The sequence below is a fragment of the Falco rusticolus genome, chromosome 13 (assembly GCF_015220075.1).
Source record: "Falco rusticolus isolate bFalRus1 chromosome 13, bFalRus1.pri, whole genome shotgun sequence".
NCBI lineage: Eukaryota > Metazoa > Chordata > Aves > Falconiformes > Falconidae > Falco > Falco rusticolus.
The window spans coordinates 28,433,082-28,449,787 of NC_051199.1; the positions used below are offsets into that span (position 1 = coordinate 28,433,082).

Sequence of the window (16,706 nt, forward strand, 5' to 3'; positions counted from 1 at the left end):
AACGCTTGCTGGAAGCAGCAAAAGTGACCGAGTTGCCCACGGTGGGACGGGGAGCAGCCACAGCAGTGCTCTGCACCCTGCGCCGGCTGCCTGGGCTCCTGAGGGGCTGGAGCTGCCGCCTCGGGGGGTGCTCAGCTGCTGCAGCGCCCAGAGAACACACACTCGGACCCAGGTCTTGCTGCTTCGGCAGTGTTTGTGTCAGGAACAGATTATTGGCCATTCCAATTCTCCTTAGCTTGGGGTTCAAGAAATGCTGCACAAAACACCTTTAAAAAACATTTTATGCACCTACATCTGTGCCTGTCACGTAGAGAAAAGGCAATTCCATGAGACATCTGTGCTCGCAGAATTGAGATTTTTATATAAATAGAAGTAAAATTCAATTATCCAAAGTGTTGGTAGACACTACCCAAAGCAACTGTTTGATAGAAATAAGAATGTTAGATCAAATCAAACTCAGCATACCCCCACAGTAACTATCTCTTTTTCAATATTCAGCAACTCTTAAGCTTGTTATAAATTCAAATTTTTACAATTTCTGGGGAAGGCATTATTTTAAAAGCTACTTTTACATCCCCATGAAACGTGTAGAATATTTCATGTATTATTTCATCCTTTGTGCCTATATACCAACACGTTATCCATCCTTCTAAAATTGTTTGCATAATTAGAAATTCAAACTAAGGCCATCGAGTTTTCAGTCGAAAGCACAGAAACAGCAAAACTAAATGTAAGAAAAATATAATCAAAATGAGAAATCCATAAACATTTTATAAATTTAGCATTCAAAAATAAGCACCATTAAAAGGAAATTTTTCATACTTGTTGCCACCTGCCTGCCTTACTACTTTGCATAGCTAGAAAAGAGCAAAACAGAGGCCATCCTATTTAACTAACCAGTTTTTATTAAAGTAAAAGAAAAGCAAGATTCTATAAAGTAGCAAGTGATCCTATTAGTTCCACCAGACTAAAATCATACAGTCTACGTATGTGGTCCTTTCAGCCACATCTGTTATGAGGCATTTTGATACCAGAAAGTAGAGAATATTTGCCTATTTATTTATCAGGCACCGAGTGCAAATTAGGATTTTTCTCCCCAGTAACATGCGTTACAATGGGCAGGTTTAAAAAAAGGCAGTAAGTGTTATAAACCACTTGCATTTTCACAACAGCTAAGGCCAAAGTACTTATTCTATTCAATGATTTCCTCTTTAAGGAATATGTAAAATGCAATAACGATGCATGGTACAAAATTAAAGGGAGCAATCTGATAGTATAATTCAAAGATAATGAGTTAAATATCCAATATCCAGAATTGCTGCCAAACAGATCTGATAAACGTTAAATGCTTGTTATTTGTATTCATCAATTTTTACCGCATATTGCTAATGTCACATTAATGTCTCCATTCCGAAGGTTCCTTTAAATAAACTCTGTCAAGAGTTCTTTGCACAAAAATGCCCTATTCTTGAATGCTCTTTCAGCAATAGATTGAAATGCAGATGCCAAAAATAGATCAGTCGCTTATTTCAACTCTAGACCTTTGAAAATCCAGATCAATTGCCTTTTGTCATCGTCTTTATATGGAGAGTAAGAAATTTCTGCTTATCACCATAGAAAAACTTTCAGGCTGCTTTGGTAAAGGGAGCAATGTTGATGGTTTGAAGCGCCCACATGCTATTTCGTATCAATACATTTGCATTTTGGAACACTCATCCCTATTTTAATCTTCATGAGAAAAGATGGGTGCCATCCGACAATTTACAGCACAAATTAACCAGCTTTAGAGTTTTGGGTTTTCTGTTCAGCCTACGGGTTCAGCAAGGCAGGGTTTGGAGCAAGGCAAACTTTCCCCTTAAAATTAGCGAGAGGAGCAAGCAAATGCCTAACACAAAACCCAGCTCAAATCTTCCGTGCTTCTTCGTCCCTCAGTAATGAAGTCTGGGAAAGAAATCACAGACACCCAAGTGGTTTGGCAACTGTAAGTGACAGAAGCTGAGCTAAATCCTCTGTTTACACTGGGGATTAGCCGGGTAGATTGTGCGCCGCAAACTGAGCTGTCGATGGTCAAGGGAACCTGCTCCCTGTCAGCCCGTGGGGCAGCGGCACAAAGCCCGGTCCTGGTAGGAAGTGACCCATAAACGTATCCCTACGAAGGATTTATACAAAGCCAGTCTGCCTCATAGAAACTCCATATGACCATTAACTGGCCTGCAAGGCCTGCCAGGAGGCCTAATTACAGGTCTACAGAGCCCAATAACAAAAGCTGAAGAGCTTTAGCCTAGGGATGATCTGCTTTATACTGACTTGAGAGAGTCCATATAGAGTGACAAAAAGAAAGAGGTTTAGCTTTAAAATTCTCCCAAGAGACAAAGCATTGTAGCTAAGTCTGGAAGGCCCACATGCAACATACTTCAGATAGGCTTAAACATACCACCCTCTCAAAATTAACATTCAACTATTGCCTGCTTAACATCTGCTCAAACATGGCACGTTGCTGTGATATTGTTCGAGGATGCTAAAAGGCTTCCTTGCATCGCAATATCAGCGAGGGTCACGCGAATATAGATTTATAGCCGAGACCAACAACTTCCACTGAATGAGTTTTTACAAACAAAAAATCGGTTGCCTTTAAAAATTGAAGTGGACTGCTTTGGTATTTTCAAGTATTGCACTGCTTAATGAGAACAAAGATCCTGGCACTAATCTACACCAACAAAGAAAAAAATCATTTAACAAAGCGCATTGTGAATTCAGTGTGAACGAAGGACTTGGAGACAAAACTTCATGACAGCGCTAGATTACCTGAATATAAAAATGGCAATCTTCCCCTCCTCCCCCCCTCAGAAATACAGGTACATATTTTTTATTTTGCCAGCTCTCCCACAAGGAGAGACCAGAAGTCACAATTCCCATCCCCCAAAAGCACAAGTGAACAAAAATACGACTCCAATTTAAAAGAGTCTGGTTTACTATTTGCTGTCTTTTGGTTTTCAGAGATATCAGTTGTTATTTCCTAAATTAATACCTAAGTTAGATTCTAGAAGCAGATTTTCTCCAGATACTAAACATCCCCTGCTCCTGCTGAGGTGGATCAGTCGGCCACCGGACCTACCTTCCCTAAAATCAAGCACTGCCGGTGGTGAAGAAAGCAACGAAGAGCAAAGGGACCACAATAACGTACCGTTAACTTTCTTAAACTACGGCCATTGTATTAGAACAGGACTCAGGAAGGTTGACACACTGAAAGCACTTTCAAAAATACATATTCTGTAAATCCATAATGTTAGTAGAGTATTTCAATATACCACCTTTCATTGCTTAAAAAGCCACAGGGACAAAGCCATGTAATTTCCATGTCAATAGGCTGATGTGAAGGGGGTGGGGGGGGGAAGAAAAAAAAAAGAAAAAAAGAGGTATATACAAACACCTTTAGACTGGATATTAGGAAAAATTTCTTCACAAAAAGGCTTTTCAAGCACTGGAACAGGCTGCCTGGGGAAGTGGTAGAGTCACCATCCTTGGAGATATTTAAAACACACGTAGATGTGGCACTTAGGGAGGTGGTTCAGTGGTGTCCTTGGCAGTGCTGGGCTAACGGTGGGACTCGATGACCTTAAAGGTCTTTTCCAACCTGAACATTTCTATGATTTGGTCATTTTCAGACTGAGAATGCAATTCTAACATGTAAATATTTTACTGAAACACCAGAAGAAGAATACAGCAAAACAAGGACTATCTAAACCTTTTTGTACCTAAATTCTTTCGGAAATCACACCCCTTAGGAAGTGCCTCTTCTCCGTAGCTACTGCCGCTGCCTGCAGTACCTGGAATGCAAGCTGGGCTAGCCCAACGCACGTCAACAGAGTGCAACTAGCTTTTGGGCTGACACTTCCTATGCTTGGAGGAAGTGTTGGGAATTCCTGCTATCAAATTTGAACAAAACATCCTCAGGCATTCCACTCTCTGATAAAGCAACAGCCCTAATGCCTTCCCTTAAAAAATGTGCATGGGTATTGCATACGAATGCGTGTTTGCTCCTGTGCCCCGTTTGAAGGAAGCACCTGAACTTAAGCCCCAACATCAAACAGTTGTCCCTGAATTCTATGTATGTCCAAGGTACTGAGAGAAGTTTCTATTGAAGCAGTCATCAACAGTAAAGAATTGCTCGTGAGCAAGCTCAGGTGGTGTGACCCTTCCCACCCAGGCTCCCCAGCAGCCTGCCAGCCAGCCTGCCACCACTCCTTAGCTACGTTTAATTAGTCAGTATAATTCATTAAAGCTCCATTCTAATACCATTTCCAGCACAGACAAATACGATAAAAAATAACTTCTCCAATCAATTTGCAAAGTTGTATCGTTACTTTCAGGCGATTTCTTTTCCCCAAACGAATGCCCGATAGCACCCGCGCCCCAGCGCTCCCCAGCAAACCTGCGTCCCAGCCTCTCCTCCCTTTGTCCACACAACCCCTGAACCTATGGTAGCAGCACCGACAAAGGGTACAGCGGAATGTAGATATGCGACGAGGCTAAACAGAAGGGAAATTTAAGTAGCAAAATAGAGAAATTAAATTTAAAATATCATGAGGCTATGGTGAACAGCAGATTATAAATTCAAGCAGTAAGTAAAGGTACCGCTGGAAGGCCGTGAGCAAATGGCAAAACCCACCATCAGCTTGAATTTAAAGTTCGGCTGCTCTTACAAAAAGCACTAGTATTTTATAGACAAATTTGCTTCAGTTTCTGCACATTACCATTTGTCCCCTTACACCATTAGGTACCATTCGCTATATTTGTGTTACGCTTATCCAAAAGCATTTTCAGTATATATATATATACACAAAAAAAAATTACTTAGTAAGAAAAGTGAATTTTCTATAGATTAATCCCTTCAAAGTATAGTAAGACATGGAAACCTTCAGAATGAAATGAGCAAATAAATCTGAATACAAAGAACATAGCAAGGTGTTTGATTATCACGGGAGAGGGGCTATTAACGGCACGGCAAGGGCAGGGCAAGCGGAGTGGGAGATGCCAAGAGAGATGAACAAGGGACCTGCCCAAAGGCCTCTCCAGCACTTGCTGGTGATCCTAAGCCACTGCGGAAGGTAAAGCTGGTCTGTTTGTCCAAACCACAGAGGAGCGCAGTACCAGTAACACGTAGGTAACACATTCTGAATGCAGCATGGCTTTTTTTCCTCGCTTAGTGGGACTGGAACAACTCCTACAACGCACACAGCCAGGTGTTCTTCAAGTTAACTCCCAAGTTTGGGATGGATCCTGTATCGAGTGTTGCATACGCAAACAACAGCTTTGTTCACCATTACTAAATCACAGACTTAAATTTACATTATATTCAATTAAATCACACAGCATCGTGCTACAACAGCAATAACAATTGACCCACTGATTGTGAACTCCTTGAAAAGCTGTTCAGTAATTCTCCAACACAGATTTCTCCTTTTTTTGCAAACTAAAGGTGAAAAAAGTGATTATTTTGCAATAAGTAAACACACTAAAAGATATTGAAAAGTTATTAACATTTCCAATGCTCCTCTCACACCAGTTTACTAAAAATTCAATTTAATTAACTGAATACAGGACTGGGGGAATTATCTCATAAATGCATGAGATTACCAAGACTTAAATAAAGCCAGGAAGGAAGTTCTTTCTTTATTTTGCATGGTAAGAGAAACAAACGATTAACTGTCTTCAGTTATTTATTAACAGCTTGCAGCTACCTTCAGTCTAAGTTTCAGACTTCAATTGTGAATATTTAAATTTAACAATGTCATAGACCTTTTATATGTTTTTGGAAATTTTGGGGACCCAGGTCATGATGATATACAACCCATAGATACCTTTTGTACATTTCCCAGGTGTTAAATTTAAAAAATATGGTGTGATAGATGTGAACAGTATACAGAAATTGTGCTTTTTTAGGTCAGTGCTGTCACATCTATTTTATAATTATATGCTTCAAAGATTTATCAAAAGTTATGGAGAACAATGAATGCATTTGAATACAATACAAAAGGCTTGATGCATTTTTGAAAAAAATATCAGTGATATGAGAAGATGCATATTCCTTAAAACAGAAGGCTTCCATAAGGGGAAAAAAATAAAAAATGGTACTTCTTGGAAATTGCTTTTTATAAGTTAAAAATTGATACATGAAAGATGAAAGCTGAACTAAAGACAAATATGTATTTATTATAATGCATGTGAAATGCTTAAAGCTTTCCTTTTTGTGTGACAAACTGACAAAGTTTTAATGGGAAAATAAAACTAAAATATAGAAGTTAATTAGAGTTCCAAACCTCAACACAGACTAGCACTTTAGAGCATTAAATCGTTATTTTAATGATCTGCAGACAAATACAAGTACCTAAAGAACCCCCAGTAAATGTTATATAAAAGGATCAGTATTAATTTACACATTTATTATAATTACCATAATCCTAATACAGCATAAGGTTCTTGAGTAATGTTTTCACAGCCATAGGGCAAGGGCGTCACAACACGTGCAGCTCTTGTAAATAACCCCGTGGAGGCTGGGCGAGGGAGTACAACCCTCACCCCCCACCCCACGCCGTGCCACCACGGGGCACGTCACCCCCCGGCAGCAAGGAGCAAAGCGGACCCCTGGCCAAGTTACACCACCGGGCAGCTCCGCAGCAACATCCAGAGGGGAAAGCCCGAGCAGCGCCCGCCAAAGCTGCGTGCTGAACACTGTTAGATCAGTCAAAATAAACCAAATGACTGGAACTCGCATCCATTTGGGAACAACCATGTCTCGGAGCTTTGATGTGGGCTTAATACAGTACTTGCAAAAAGGGCAGGATAAAAGGAATTATCTTCTCATCTTTGGTACAACAGAGTCACAGAACAGTTTCGGTTGTCAGGGCCCTTAAAGCCCACCTAGCTCCAGCCCCCTGCCCCGGGCAGGGCCACCTCCCCCCAGCCCAGGTTGCCCAGAGCCCCGTCCAGCCTGGCCTTGAGCCCTGCCAGGGACGGGGCACCCACAGCTGCTCTGGGCAGCCTGGGCCAGCGCCTCCCACCCCCACAGCACAGAATTTCTTCCTTTAACCTGACTGTCCCCTCTTCCAGCTGCAAGCCTAATGCTTAAAAGGGGTCTTCTATCACTACAATAGGACACTTTCTTTAAAGTTTTAGGCCTTCCATCAAACTACTACAGGATTCCTCCATTTTTTATTTAAAATAAATATACTTATTTAATCCAAAATTTTAAATAGTTACAAAGATACGTATCTCACCTTCCTTCTTACTAGTGCTCATCTAAATAGGAATCCTTCTCTCTGTAGAGGACTAAGATGTAGACCAGTCTCTTGATCGGAGCCTTTCGGAAAGCTTGCTACACACGTCAGCTACCACTTCAAATAAATACATATGTGCACTAGTTCAATTCAGTGCTAAAAAATAAAGAAAAAAACCCAAATTTTTGAGAGCACAGAATAAAGTCTCAGTAGCAGCAGCAGCCAGAGGACAAACAGGCGAAGTCTGATTGCTGGTTCTCAACAGCAAACAAAAATTACTTATTTTTATCTCCTTAAAGGGATTTACTAAGTACCAGTGATGATGCACGCCAGCTTCATCTTACCCAGAAACTTAAGTGAGCTACGGAGAAAAGGACTTAGCCTTTGCCAGATAGGAAAGGATAAAATTATTATCTGATATTACAAAACTTTAATACATTTTTGAAGAATATAATTTTACTTATAATAGCAACACTTACCAGCTGCCTCAAGAACCAGCTGTAATCTAGCTTTGGCCTGTTCAGCAGGAGTCTGAAAAGACAAGATTTACAAATCTTCATAACTGTTTGCACATTCAACACGCAAGGCCACAGGTCACCAGCCACGGCACTGCTGTCACCAGCAGGGAGCCGTGAGCGGCTTGGCGCCACTTGCCACCCAAAGCAACTTGCAGACCGAAATGAGTAGGATCATATTTGACTTCGAAATTCACCATCAGGTGAATTGACAGAATTGGCAAAAAATACCATCCCCATTAGGCAGCACGGTGGCACCCCGAGCAACCAGAGAACCCGCAGCCGTGGCCAGGCTGAAGCCTACCTCCAGCTCCTTCCCCAGCTCCCAGCAGCAAATCCTCCCCAGCTCTGGTGACCCCGTTACACAAAAACACATGGCTACATAAGCATCCTCAAAACGTGGGTTTAATATGATTAATATGGCGAGTTTTTCACACTTCTTCTGTTATCTGTTTTGATTTTTTTTCCTCTCCTTAAGGTATTTCTTCACATCTGTTAGGTTGAGGAACATATTGTTGGCTGTGTACCCACTATGCTAATTATTCCAAGTGATGTTTTACTGTGTCCAATGTGCTTGCCATCCCTCTAATTTCGAAGCCACTCAAACGTTTTCACAGTTAAATTTATACACAAACCACATTTGTCACGGAGTTCAGAAGTTGATTATTTCTGTAAGCATCTGAAAAGTTTGGGAGGTTTCTGCTCTGCACTAAAAACAAAATGTGATGGAAATTTTTAGTGTCATTGTTCCGCTTTGAAAACTCTTCTACACAGATATTGCTCATAGAACATTTTTTCTGATAACCAGTCTAAGTTTGCCCCCTTCCAGTTTCACCCCATTAGCCATACAAATATTAATCAAGGTAATCAGGCAAAGCTCTCTGCTATGAATGTCCCAACTGGCGATGCTCTATAGCTTTTCTCAAAATCGCTTTCAACCAGAGACATCTCAGATGGCATTGTGCTCGACCACACATTTTTAAAGCAGGATTGATGTCATATTACTATAAAATATAAGCTGTATAAAATGGCCACCTTCTGCTAATTCATAAATAAACACTATCTGCTTTTTAGGGGCTTATTTTATTTGCTTATTAATCCTTTGTCTTACATCACGGCTACACTTATTAAGAGAGGCTAACTGATGATGAAGAACAATTCAGTCTCTACTGCAAGAATTTACAGACTGCTCCTTCCATTAGCATGCAATACACAAGATGTTACATTAATCTGCAGACTGAAAAAGGAAATTTAAATGAAGATCCAGATTTTAGTTGTACAGAGGTCTAGTACTTTTAGTTTAGAATTTTGTTACCTGTTTGCACAAACCCAAACTTACTGGGCAAAATTTATTCTTATAACTTCTATACCAAAGCTACCATTAAAAGTTGACTACTACTCTTGATGACAGCAAGAAAAATCCTGAAAGTTATTGTAATAATATCTTCAAATTTCTTCCTCTTGCAATGAACTAATAACTACAATATGTTTTGGCATATTAAATATTTCACTAGAGGAAAAAAAAAGGAGAGGAAGAAAAAGATCTGCTTTCCATCCAGAACAAACCTGGCCAACCTACTGAGTTTCAGAAAAACGGTACTTGGATTTGTGGTTTTTCCATTCCTGTGACAACTTTAGATTAAAAAAAAATAATCATGAGGATTACTTCAGTATGGCAAAATATTGCAGTACAATTTAGCAGAGAAGGAAAAGTGTTTGGTGTAAAATACTGCCCACGCTCACGTCTTCATGTGAAGAGTCCAAGTCTCTGCGCAGCCCCTCTGGCATCAGGTGGGTTCTGGCATCCACTAATGCTTACAGTGCATTGAATCAGTTTCCTACATTAATTTTGTCCATTCTGTAATTAAGTGTTTGATTAAATTAACTGATCCACCACCCCCAGCACAAAGGGCCTAGCACCGTCTGGGCGAGTGTCTCAAATGCTATGGGACCGGTTGTGTTAAGAGATACAATTTTCTATTCTTATAGAGCAGTTATTCAGCTAGATATTTAACAGAAATCCCTGGATCTCTCAAATAAAAGGTTTTCTTCTTTTTGGCCATGGAACAGCCTGTTTAGCAGTACCGACTAGAGGAAGAAAGGTCCATTGACAATTTTTAGCATATTCAAAGCCCACTGTGGCAACATCTAGCACTGCCACACCAACAATAATTCCCTGAAAGAGCAAATACTAAAGCAGGCTCCAGAGGGAAGAGAAGGGAGAACAATGAGCAACAGCACAAGGGATGCCTCTCAGCACTAAACATGAAGCTCCAGCAGTAATGACACAACTCATCCCCCAGCTTTGAAACACTCCACACAACTCAAAATGTCTTTTCCCACTCCTCTCACGTAGGTATGAATAGGTCTTGTCACTACAAGGTAGACCAGGCTAAAATTCTTCCTTTACTCTCCAATATCCCATCGGAAACCGCACACGCAGTTGCTTTGCAGGCGCCTTCCCCTTTGCCCTGAAGGCAACCCCAGCACTAACTGATAATCCTGCCAGGGACACCGGCATGTCTGTGCCACATGAGAACTTGGTACAGACGTCTTTCTGTTACCAATCAATATGCCCGAAACAATGAATGGAAGAAGGGTTCTTAAAGAAAAGGTGACTAGCTTGCCTCCAGAAAGCTTTTATCCAACTGGTGGATGAGGCCAGTGCTCTGAGAAATTAGACAGATGCCTCTGAAAATCACAAGTAGACCCCCAAACAAGCCGTTAGCGATGTGTAAGAAAGGCCAGCTACCGGAGGTCAGTATTGATTTAGAAGACCATTAAGTGACAAAATTCAGAAAGACCCTCAGGAAACTTAAAAATGGTGAAATGATCGGTGTAGGAAACATTAAAATAAACCTTTATATTTCCCTTACGGTCTTGAGCATAACACAGACAGAAAAGAATTCAAAATTGTGTTTAAAAAAATAGTACCAAGTATTTCTAGTAGCAGCTGATGTAGGTGACCACAAGCGGTAAAAGGAGGAAAGGAATTCCCGGACAGGCACACTGTAAAATGACATGAGGCATGTCAAGCATCCCCAACAATAAATTTTATGTATGTCAAAGACTGTCTGGCAACACACTGGAATTATGCTTTAGATTAGGATACCATAAAACAGAAATATCAGGGGATTAATTGTTATTAACATTTAAAGCAAAAAGTTGATCATTTATATTCAGTTTTGAATGCAAACTTTTTTAGGAAGATGTAGCACATCCTTCTTAACTTGTATTCCTCTGCAGTATATCTACTGCATCACACTGCTACTGCTTTCATAAACAGTATATTTTTTAATTAAACTGCCGTAAAAACAGTTTTATTTAAGTACATAAAGTTATTTACTTAAATAAATAAAGTTATTTAAGTAAATAACTTTAAATTTGGTGCTTATCCCGTAATAAAACACACACAAGTTGCTTGCCACTACTAGCTACAGGGAGCAAGTGATGTGCTTGATGGGCAGCTTCAGACATGCCACCAGTGTCAAGTTTTGCTTTCAAAATATTCAATTGCAAGAGGGATTCAGCTTTTAAATTTTAGCAAACTAACTAATAGGTTTGAAACAAATACTTAGATACAGCGACTAGATTTTATTTTAAAAACCTTTCCGCTACTTGTGATGCATGATAAACATTTTTTACTGAGAAAAAAATACTAAAGTAAAAATATGCTTGAGAACATTGAAGAAACAATTTGAGAAACGTTAAATTTAAACAGAGAGTCCGAGCTTCTGTTTTGGCTACGACTGTGACTAGAGCAGCACACGTGGCTCTTGTCGGTGCCAGAAAACATCACGTTACCACAGGACTCAAGCAGCTCACCTGCGCAGTATTTTGAGATGCGATGCTCTCTTACCTCATCTTGATGAATATGGAATTTTCATACAGAACGTGTCCCTGGTGTTTATTATCTGTGCTAAAACGGGATATGTTCAGTTCCTCCTGTTCATCTCTGTCTAACGACATCGGGTGGGTATAATTTAACTACACGACTTTTCTCTCTTATAACATCTCCAGAAAAGCCTAACAAACCTCTGTGTGATACTGATCGATTTTTGCGGGTTTGGCAGTTTTTTGGGAGTTTTTTTGTTTGTTTGCCTGTTTGTTTGCTCTTTGGTTTTGTTTTGTTACACAGATTTTTTACCTTTGCATTTGATAAAGACAAAAATAGTAGTCCTTAAACCCTCTACAGCTCCACCACAGAGGTGGGTGACACCCCTGAAGTCCCATCTTCCCGCAGCAAACAGGCTCAGTGTTCCTTAGCTGGCAGACACACGTGCTGCCTGACATTACAGTTTAATATTCTACTTGCAACGAGGATGTAGGCTACTACATTTGTTTAACAAAAATAGTCAAGTTCATAATTGAAAAAGATTTTCTACTTACTGATAAAACCAGAATTTCCTGCAGATGTTATATTACATTAAAAAAACCCTGAAGCTATAGATCTCCTAACTTGACAAGCTTTTGTTTATACCAGCTGAAACATCTTAATGTTACTTCTCCCTCTGCCCCCAAAGAAACGGTTTGTGTCCACATTTCTTCCTGAAGATGACTCACAGCCTCGTGGCCAAATGCCACTGTAACGGCGGCAATATGGGGTGTTCCTGCTCATAGTCTGGGCATGGTATGAGCACACCCACATACAGCAATTGAAAACAGAAAATGAGTCATAGTTGTGCCTAATGTAGATCATGGATTCATTCAGGTTGGAAAAGACCTTTAAGATCATCAAGTCCAACCGATCTCCTCAGCAAGATGTCATTCCCCCAGGCTCAAATTTATCTTGATGCAAATGTATACAGTAAAACTCCAGGTTAAAAAAAAAAAACAAAACAAAACAAAATAAAACAATACCCAAAACACTTGGGAAATCAACACTAATTAAGAAAGCCTATATATGATTTTGAAAGCTGAGCACAAACCCATCCTCCCATTAACTCCAGCCTATCATCATTTTCCCGGGGACGCCTACCCAACCTTTCCCTATGCCTGATGAGCTCCAAGAAAGGTTAACAAAGTCTAACAAGAAAAAGAAAGAACAGTCGCAGGAGCGCGGAGTGCGGTAGAACAAAGCCTAAGCTGAGGCTGTGCTTCGGTGGGCACGAGAGGGGAACCGCTCTGCAGGGGTAAGGCAGCGGCCCCGGCGGAGAGCACGAGGGGAAGGAGAGGCTCTGCTCAGAGCAAAAGTCACCACGGTCACATGCTGGCTAAATGGTGTCTGCACTGAAAAAACAGCCCCACACCTCATCAGTCGATTCAAGCTCCTCAAATGCACTGATGCAGTACCTTGGAAAGACAAGCTGATGCGCCAAAAGCTTTTAATTAAAAAGCCCTGCGTAAGAAAGGAAAAGTAGTAATCAAGGCACAAAATAACCAAAGGCCGCTTCTCACAGGTATTGGCAGTTGCTGCCTGTTCCATAATAAAGTGGAGACTGGCTTTACAGCTGCAGTAGGGATCTGGGAAAGACATTCAGTGATGGCATTCCATCAAATGTACAGGTAAATACAGTATTGAAGGGCACAGGGGACTGACAGGCTTAACCAGATCAAGTGATAAGAGCAGCACAGGATGGGGTGAAATGCAATGCTGCTCCATACAGAGCCATGCCCGCCGCCCCACTGCTCACCCACCGTCCTGCATTCTCACGGAACAGCACCCATTTGGGAAAACAACAGTTTAGCATCTCTGTGGGCTGCTAAAAGGAGACCTCAATGTATGCCAGCAGTGAGAAAAGACAAGGAAAAACTGTCAAAAATTAAACAAAGGGGATAGATATTATCTATCCATTATCAATTTCATCTTAATATATTCTGTCAGTGGCCCGCCTTCACCTGAAATATTGTACATCCCAATTCTAGTAAATCTATCTCAACAGAACAAGAGCAACAAAGAACCCTAACCACGGCTGTCTTTGAAATGACGCTTGATCAAATTAGGGAAAAGATTATGTGACATGTTTGTTTATCAGGGGAATGGCTGGATTCCTTTTCAGTCATTTATTCCTTCATAGGTGATTAAAAGAAAAACAACCAAACTTATCAAAGAAACCGAAAGTAAAGAACTTATTTGTATTAAAAAACCACCACAAAAACCAACCAAACAAAAAACCACCACCAAAACCAAACCAAAATAAAAAGAAACCCCAAAGCAGATAGACCACGATTATAAGATTATAAGTTCTTATTTTCTTACATGAGCCAAAGCAAATAGAATGAATTTGAGTGTGCAAATTCAAAATTGACAAAGCAACATTTCTTCACGTTAAAGAAAAAATCCCAGACTTCATATGAATTAATGAAACATAATAAGCATATCTGGCACTACTTGAATTAAACCTCCACATTTTCAGACATAAATCAGCTTAAATGATTGAACATTAAAATGATATTTATGTCTAAGTCAGTGTTTCTGCTCTGATCCGATCGATCAGTAACACACCCAGACACAGGCTGTGGTAGGACTAGTGTCCTGACCTAACAAAAAAACTGAACCTTTGAGAAACTGTGGAAATGTATAAGTTGGGAAAATGTACCCAGTAAGAGATGGTACTCATTCTGTTCACTTTACAAACAAGTAAGATATCTGCCAGTTCGCTTCCTGCCCAGAACTATCTTTCTATTCTATACAATAGAGACATGAGAATTTGGTTTGATTACTACCCAGCTGACACACTAGCTGTATGCAAGTTTTCAGCAGCTAGAAATGAAACACACAAAAAATTATATTTACTGACGTTTTACACTACTACTACAGAGAAGGATGAGGATGAAATTGGGGGGGAAATAAGAATTAAGAAAAAGTAATTTGAGGAATTGTCAGGCTGTTTACAATCTCCAAGCAGCACAGTAGACAACTATAGATACTAAGCAGCAGAAATATTTTTTAAATTGCAAAGTCCCTGGTATTTTCTTAGATTAGATAAATAGCCTGCACAGGTGCAGAAAAGATTTTAAGCTCAAGAAAGAGCTCATACTCCATTTCCTAAGAATTTTATACTGTCTGTGGACCTCAGTTTAGCGGTAGCTATGGTTTAATCCAAATTACTACAATGTTCCATTACAGCATTGAAACAGAATGGAACAAAAATTTTGATCTTAAATTTGTCAGACCTATACAATTATCAAAGCATGATAAATATGAATTATAAGTGGAGAAGGATCATGTAAAGCATGGAATAATAGCGATATCTGTTCATCAAACATACAGATGCTTTTGGTACTCCCACACAAAAAAAGGCGGCAGCACCAGCAACATGCTAACTAGGAAAGGACAATCATTATCCAAAAAAAAATAGAAGAGGAGCCAGAAAAGCTGTTTTTCCCTTTAATGTATGTAGAGGCCACAGAAAAAATATGACTAATGATGAAGTGAAAAGTACAGCTTAACTAGCAACACACACACCACACTAAAGAGATAATCAAGCAGTATCTTGTTGATGGAAGAAGGCTCTCCCAGCCGTAGCCAGGAAAAAAAAAATAATATCTCTGTACCTTGACAGAAAGGTCTGGAAAACTTTTCCAAGCTGTACAGACAGCCCTGTTCAGTCCTATTCCTCCAAGACTACCGATTTATCAAAATTGGGGAGGAAAGATAACAAAAGCGAATCATTAAAATTCAGAGCCCAGAGAGGAAAGACAAAACTGTTGGCATAACTATAAAGTCACAGCTCTAAAGCTGCTAAACAACTTAATGGAATGTTAGAATTTTCTGTTAAAATACAAAAGAGTATTTTGACTACATGCTTTTTGTCCAACTGAATTTTCATAGAAAATTGAGATCAAAGGGGAAAACATACTATATTGTCCCTAAACATAACAGACACTTTGACATGTGCCGTATCTCAGAAGCATAGGATTCAGAAAATCCTTTTCCTTCTGTCATCCAGGACATAAACGGCCATTAAAGCATTTGGATTTGTTAACTTTAATCACAGATTCTCACATCCACTCCACTTCACCAGGCTTCTCTTCTGAGAGAGGCACAGGTTTCCCCAGCACCTTCAGAGAGCTGTTATACCCCAGGCGGTCAGGGAAAACCGCACCTTGCTTTAGACTATTGCCAGATCCAAACCTGGGAAGCAAGTAACAACGCCTTACTTGCTTCCCAAGAGGCGAAGGCAGAAGGTGATGTCTGTGGCAAATAGCCACACAGAGCTCAAACAGATGTCAGTGATTTTCATGCGGCACTCAAATCATTTTGCATATCGCTGTAGCAAGTGCTCCCTTGTAAGGGCTGCAAAACATAATGTATTAATTTCAGTGAAAAGTACTGAGAAAAAAGCATGGAAAATGGCCTTCATCCTAAAAGTGGATAAATAAAATGGATCAACTAGCCAGTGAAACGTATGGAGTAGTAAATAAGATTTAAAAAAAAAAATAAATTGGCAAATCCCGGTCTTTTAAAAAAGGAAAATTACTGAAAATGTTAAACTGACACAGCTGTAAACTCTACATGACTTCTTTAACAAGAGGGAAAGTATAGATAATACTATATCCAGGTACATACTACAGGCTAAAACATCACCATCCACCCAGTTATTTACTAGCAGCCCAGAATATCATCTGTTATATTCACATTTTCATGGAAATACAGTAACAATCACAATAAAATTCAACATGCTGATAGTTGACAGAATAGAGGCTTGTGCATCATTATCTTCATCTGGCCATTAATTCTACAAATTCATGTATTTCATAACGTACCCTTTGAAAATTATTTGGATTACAAATCTTTGAGCTGAATTTGAACTGAGAAAGAGAACCCTTTCGAGCATCGTAGGGTACAGTGCTCATCCAAATTGAAAGGTAGCAATGGCTAAATATCCACTGCTTTAAAAAATTATAAGGTTTTTAACATTTAGCTTCTAAATATGGATTTCCATTTATCTTTTGTCACTGTTTTGTATTT

The 16,706-nt window shown here is 39.8% G+C and overlaps 1 protein-coding gene across 1 annotated transcript in view; it reads right to left on the reverse strand.

The window, feature by feature from the left end:
• The window catches only part of RSRC1 (arginine and serine rich coiled-coil 1), a 168,588-nt gene that overhangs the window by 67,000 nt on the left and 84,882 nt on the right, over positions 1 to 16,706 (reverse strand). Inside the window, exon 6 of the mRNA XM_037406974.1 lies at positions 7,757 to 7,808. Within this exon, the coding sequence (XP_037262871.1) occupies positions 7,757 to 7,808 (52 nt within the window). The remainder of the gene's footprint in view (positions 1 to 7,756; positions 7,809 to 16,706) is intronic.